Raw genomic sequence first — 6,718 nt, 5'->3', positions numbered from 1 at the left:
GTACAGTTCAGTTAATAACTTTACATCCCCTATCCATTACTCTCTAATGCATAAGGTTCATTATCTTCTAAATCTACCTCTCAGCTATAGGCATTGTCCCTTTTAGTAGGTATATGTCAGGCAGCTTATTTATTCTTGTTTCAACATTGCTCGCAAAACGGTACGATTCATTTGAAAAGTGGACCGAAATAATGAAACAAATTGAGAGACTTGAGGCACTTTTGCTGATTGGGAAAAGATGCTGCTCCTGTGCGGTTGTTCTTTGCGTCTTTATTATATGTTTTTAGTGTCTGTTCAGATAAATTTGATAAAGTTTAAGATTTTTTTTCTGTTGTGCTAATGTTTTTTTGAGGTCGATGTGACAGACATATGTGCTATAAGTAGTGAACAGTCTGGCCATTTATGTATAGTGAAGTGTCTCATGTAGGAAGAAGGCTAATATATAGCTGAACTTTGTGATAAATTGAATAATTTGTCTATATTGTGTTCTAATTATGTAATCAAATATTTATCATTATTGATAATAACTAGCAATGATTTTTTTTGTCTCCAATATTCTGTATTTATAGTTATATTTTCTTGTAAGAATGTAAAATAAAGGAAAACTTATTCTTTCAGAACTGGCTGGGCTTAATCGGACGGTTTACCGAGGGCTGCACAAAATGCCATTGGCAAGCCGTGCTCGTGTATATGCTGATGTTAATTCCCACAGACCACATGAGTATTGGGATTATGAATCTCATGTCATAGAATGGGGGTAAGTTTGACCTTCTGAAGTTGAACAATAATGCTATGCCCCTCCTCTCCCCCTCCCCCTCCCCCTCATATCCCTCTCCCTCTCCCTCTCCCCCTCATATCCCTCTCCCTCTCCCTCTCCCCCTCTCATATCCCTTATGAGAAAGAGCTTTCTAATTGCAATTCATTCTCTCCCCCACCCTAAGTACCTCAAAATGATTATAGCAATTTGATTTTCCAGACACCAAGATGATTATCAGCTTGTTAGGAAATTAGGCCGTGGGAAATATTCAGAAGTGTTTGAGGCTGTAAACATTAACAACAATGAAAAATGTGTTGTCAAGATCCTCAAGGTATGAACTGTTCTTATATTACATGTATCTCTCACTGGTTATAATCTGTTGAAATTTACACTCCTATTTTATTGCTAATGTAACAATCAGATTTCTAATGAAATTCCTTTAATGAATAAATGTAAGTTATTTTTAATCACCCTTTGATTATATGAGCATATACTACCAAAACCTAAATAATTACCCTAAGATTTCTTTATCATTATTCACTGTAAAGATGGACCTCTTGATAAACAAATGTAATATTATATACAGCCAGTCAAGAAAAAGAAGATCAAACGTGAGATTAAGATCTTGGAAAATCTTCGAGGAGGGACCAACATTATCACACTCCAGGCTGTCGTAAAGGATCCTGTCTCACGTACTCCTGCATTAGTGTTTGAACACGTTAACAACACAGACTTCAAGCAACTTTATCAGACGCTCAATGATTATGATATTAGATACTACTTGTACGAGCTTCTTAAGGTGAGTAAGATACGATATTCAGTGGTTTGCGGATTTCTTAGATGATAGTTTAGGATAGCATGATAATATAAAGGGTGTTTTGAAGTTTGTGGGAGAGTGAAGGTTCCAAGTTAAGACCACTATCAGTGTTGTATCAAATAGTTTGGTAAACATTTGGACTCCATACAGTGTCATATTTAACAAATTATTTAGGCACACTTGCATTGAGTATTCATAATATATAGTACAGTGACTGAAGAAAGTGTACATAAAAATGAATCACATTTTTCCAATTTTATCTATAATTGATTATTTAGTCTGGTGTGGTGTCACTATTGTGCAGTTGAAGCTGTAGTCAATTTTTTCTTACGTTTAAAGTTTATGGATTATTGTATAATTATTTATTAATCTCTCTATATTGACTCTTTCCTTTTTATACATTGGAAGTTTTGAAAATTTATGTAAAGGTAGTTAAAATTATTTGCTATTGGATATATCTGTCATATGCGCTTGTCAGTAATCCATGTAGTGATATTTTTTCTATTATATTATGAAAAGTATATATTTTTAAACATTGGCTTTTTTTTCCCCTCTACAGGCATTAGATTACTGTCACAGTATGGGAATTATGCATCGAGATGTCAAACCTCATAATGTCATGATAGACCATGAGAACAGGAAATTACGCCTCATTGATTGGGGCTTGGCAGAATTCTATCACCCAGGCCAAGAATACAATGTCCGGGTGGCATCCAGATACTTCAAGGGCCCTGAACTTCTTGTAGATTATCAGGTCAGTATACTTTCTCCTTATTTTTGTATTGTGTGTCTTTTATCAGGCCTTTATTGGAAGATTAGTGATTTGTTCAAGCGCAGTAATCTCCTTGTATACCCAATCATCTTCAGTTTAAGTCTACCATTCAGTTCCAATCCAAATTACTCTTTTTTATGTTGCTCAACTGCGCCCACACACACACACACACTCTCACACTCACACTCTCACTCTCACTCTCACTCTCACTCTCACTCTCACTCTCACTCTCACTCTCACTCTCACTCTCACTCTCACTCTCACTCTCACTCTCACACTCTCTCTCTCTCTCTCTCTCTCTCTCTCTCTCTCTCTCTCTCTCTCTCTCTCTCTCTCTCTCTCTCTCTCTCTCTCTCTCTCTCTCTCTCTCTCTCTCTCTCTCTCTCTCTCACTCACTCACTCACTCACTCACTTCAGCAGTTGGCTCATTTACTGTTTATTCCATATATAAAAAACAGATAATCCTTTTCATTGTTACTTTTTCTTTAATGCGAATTGAATGTGGAATTCTGTTTAAGATTAAGATATTAAATACAGTGAGGATATTGTCAAAGCAAAGATTTATTTTACCAGATCATAATATATACTCTGTTTGCATTTCACAGATGTATGATTATTCATTGGACATGTGGTCTCTGGGCTGCATGCTAGCGAGCATGATCTTCCGCAAGGAGCCATTTTTCCATGGGCATGACAATTATGACCAATTGGTGCGCATTGCAAAGGTCTTGGGGACTGAAGAACTTTATGAATATGTTGAGAAATATCAAATTGAGCTAGATCCTAGGTTCAATGACATTCTGGGAAGGTAAGAATATTTTTTATTCTTGACTGTTGATTGCATAAAAGAGAATAAAAGCAGTTTAACTTTAATAAAAGTTCTATAATTTAAGGGCAAAATGCTTTTTTCTTTGAAAGTGTTCAGAATTTGCATATTGTTTACCTTTTCTTGGAAGTTTAATTTTTATCTTGTGCATGTCATTTTGTGCTCTATTTTATTATAACTTAAAATTAATTTACTACAGGCATTCCCGGAAACGGTGGGAAAGGTTTGTCCATAGTGAAAATCAGCATCTAGTTTCTCCTGAAGCACTAGACTTTTTGGACAAATTACTGCGTTACGATCACCAAGAGCGCCTGACAGCCCACGAAGCCATGGAACACCCATACTTCTACCCTATTGTTAAGGAACAGGGCCGACAAATGAACTCGCCCACGCCTGCCCCACCCGGTGCCCCTCTAGCTGGAGTTCCTGAATAGATGTGGTGTGTAACACATTGTTGGTTCATATATTCTCTAGATCCTCCAAAGAAAACCTTGGACATGGATTTAATTTTGATAGATATTTGTACTCTTACCAAATCCCATCAACCATATTACCTAGTCAGCTGCTGGTGACTGGAGGTTACGAAATTTAACAAAATTAAAAGGATGTGTAAGAAATTTACAGGCCAAATGTACAATGCAATGTCTTCTTTTTTTCTATTTTAACCTGGCCTTTAGTTCAGCTTCAAAAAAGAAAAAAAAGAAATGCTGCAGTCTTATATTCAAGGACAAGTCAGATCCAATGAATACTGCACTCTTATTTTGTTTATTAGTTTCTTTTCACTCCTTCAGATAAAGAGGTAAAGTATCTACCAACCCAGTGGAACAAACATTACCCCCAGCCTTATGTGGAAGTGACTTGGTTGCTGGGCCCTTGCAGCTGATGCACTAAGTTGATTACATTGATCACAGAAGGACATGTACCCACTGTTAATTTGAGAAGGGAAGACCAATTTAGCCCTTGAAGATTTTGAGAAAGTGTGTGGAGCAGTGCAGAAATGCTCCAAGGTAACCCAATAACTCAATTATTTTGATAGGTATTGCTTAAGTTGTAGGAGGTGGAAGATTATATGCAATTTATCAAAAGTCATTGTGTCAGTACTAAGCACTGAACAGGGATTTGCAGGAACTGTGATTCAAGATCATGTTTTAGTTGAAATGGAAAATTAGGAATCACATGCTCAGTTCACAGCTGTAAGCTGTTGTTTGATTTTCACATTTATTCCATAAAGCTCACTTTTTATTTTTATGGACTAATTTTTTTTTTATTTATTTTATTTTTTTGCTATGTAGCATTTGAATAATAAGATGCTGTAACCCTTCAAGCACAGACTCAACCCGGGGACTTGCTTATTTGGATGTTAACTGACTTGAGTTTGGATACGTGTAGCAAATTGGAGTAAAAATTACCATCCTTCACTGGTGCAGTTACTCTACAACTCTACCATGCAAATGAGATAGGACATCATTAAATGAATATCATGCTTGTAAATAACTCATCTTTCATTTGGTCTAACCTAAGGATGTTACTAAATTTTTGTTGCAGTTTCTGGAGTAATAGTTGTTTTAAGTATTGACAAATTATGAGTAAAAGTTGTCAGGCCAATTCCTCTATAGACAGTTGTTCTGTGTGTGACTGAACAATATTCATTGTAAATGCTATTAAGGAAATCCCTCTTTCTTATGGTTATTAAAATGTTGTAAGTAATATTGATTTTCCTTTCCTTTTATTTGATGAAGACGTATTTTATAAAGGTTAGAAGAGGCATGGATCTTGTATAGCTCACTGTGATTACACCTTTGTTCATTTTGTCTTCATTTCTGCATTCACTGTATTACAATCAATTTGTGTAATGTCTCAATTCAGTTGTTAAGCATGGAAAGAAGAAAAACAGGTGGTCATTCCGCAAGAGAAATGCATCATTAGGGGTATATATCGTCTTACGAGTTGTTTTAAGAGGAAAGGCGAAGTTTCCGATGTGTGTTGAAGATACAAGTTATGAATTCCACAAAGATTGTCATTTACAGAGATGTTACCTTTGAATATTGAAAAATAAATGAATAAAAACAAACCAATATGTTGTGAGTTTAACTAAAAAAGAACATCCAAAAGAAAATTTAAGATATATGAGGACTTATGCTGTAACCAAGTAGTGTAATGACATGCACAAGTAATTTGTCTGAAGATGGCTTGGAGTATTGAGCTAGAATTGTTTATGCATTAGAAATCCAGTGAAATAAGCCAAAGATTACATAGCTTTTACCATGCCTTATCAATCTTCCTCCTGTATGAATTTATTTTATAGGAAAATTTACTTTGCCTGTTTCTCTCTCACGCTGTGTTGTATCATTTCTAAGTACATATTTAAATGAGTAAGAACCTAAGTGAAACATTTTAATCTTAAAGAAATAAGATTCTTTATTCCATTTGTTCTCAAAAGTAATGCAGTCTTTTTTTTTATTGATTACGAAGTAAGTAGTTCCTGTGGGTTTTTCAAGAGGCAGTTAAGATGATTTGACTTGAAAAATTAATAGACTTAATATCCTAATAGAAACTGCTATGCAGTGGATATAACTTACAAAAAGTCTGAATCTAGGCAGTTGCACTAATTCAATAATTGTGACTACAGAACATGCTTTGTAACTATCCACCATCTTTTTACTGGGTGGATTTAATCCACATTCTAGTATGTACATGAAAAAGGCAAACAAGTATGGAACTGAGATATCCAGTTTACTATTACAGCAGACTTCTTAGTGGAGAAATGCTTTAATAAAAGTAAAAAGGCTTACTTGATTTTGTCAAGATCTTCATAGGTTGAAGAAAAGAATCATAAGATGTATACCATATCTGCTGCTTGCAATATGGTAAAGCCAGCCAAGCTTCTTCATTATTTTGATATAGTGGCAATTCATATTTTTATGTGTAGTGCAAACTTGAGACACTTTATTTAAAAAAAAACATGATTCCCCGACCTTGGATCTGTTGTATAAGCAAACTTAACCGATATGCTCAGCATGACCATGAGGAGATTAAACCAATATACATACGAGAAAAAACAAGTTAAACATACATGCCAGTGTTTATTCCGACATAAGACAAAAGTATGGAGGAGAATTAATATCTTCACAATGCAAGAGATTTATTTGGCCGGTTTTGAGTTCATTGTCAGAAATACATGCATGTCTGTTGGGAGAGAGTCGAAGCTATTCATTCTCATTCATACCTCTCTCTGTATGCATACCAGTAACCCTGCAGTTCACCTAATAATGTAGACGATGAACACCTCTAATCAGGAAACTGCAAAGTATACCTTCACACAAGATGTTCCCTGCTTGGAAACAGTTAGTGTAATAATGACATGGAGAGAAATGTATTTTTAGGAGTATATGTCAAGGTTAAAAAAGATTGTACTGTAACGTATATGAACAGATACACCCTCCAACCTCTTGCTCGTTGGTGTCCTATGTAACCCATGATGTCTGGGATTTTTTTTTTTTTTTTTTTTTTAACAATTTACCATGCTGGAAATTCATGAACATTGCC

At 35.2% G+C, this 6,718-nt stretch overlaps 1 protein-coding gene across 4 annotated transcripts in view; it reads left to right on the top strand.

Annotated features, from left to right (window-relative positions):
• Positions 1-5,249, top strand: part of LOC125048250 (casein kinase II subunit alpha) — a 10,871-nt gene extending 5,622 nt beyond the window's left edge. For 3 of the 4 annotated variants that reach the window (XM_047646861.1, XM_047646858.1, XM_047646860.1), the window contains exons 2-7: positions 619-757; positions 977-1,088; positions 1,344-1,556; positions 2,134-2,328; positions 2,952-3,154; positions 3,372-5,249. In XM_047646861.1, the coding sequence (XP_047502817.1) occupies positions 663-757; positions 977-1,088; positions 1,344-1,556; positions 2,134-2,328; positions 2,952-3,154; positions 3,372-3,606 (1,053 nt within the window). In that variant the 5' untranslated portion in view covers positions 619-662 and the 3' untranslated portion in view covers positions 3,607-5,249. The remainder of the gene's footprint in view (positions 1-618; positions 758-976; positions 1,089-1,343; positions 1,557-2,133; positions 2,329-2,951; positions 3,155-3,371) is intronic. The other variant, XM_047646859.1, reaches the window with a different exon arrangement.
• The last annotated feature ends 1,469 nt before the right edge of the window (positions 5,250-6,718 follow it).

This window comes from Penaeus chinensis, chromosome 43, assembly GCF_019202785.1.
Source record: "Penaeus chinensis breed Huanghai No. 1 chromosome 43, ASM1920278v2, whole genome shotgun sequence".
NCBI lineage: Eukaryota > Metazoa > Arthropoda > Malacostraca > Decapoda > Penaeidae > Penaeus > Penaeus chinensis.
The sequence above is the reverse complement of the archived record's forward strand: the minus strand, read 5'-3'. Positions and strand labels throughout refer to the sequence as shown.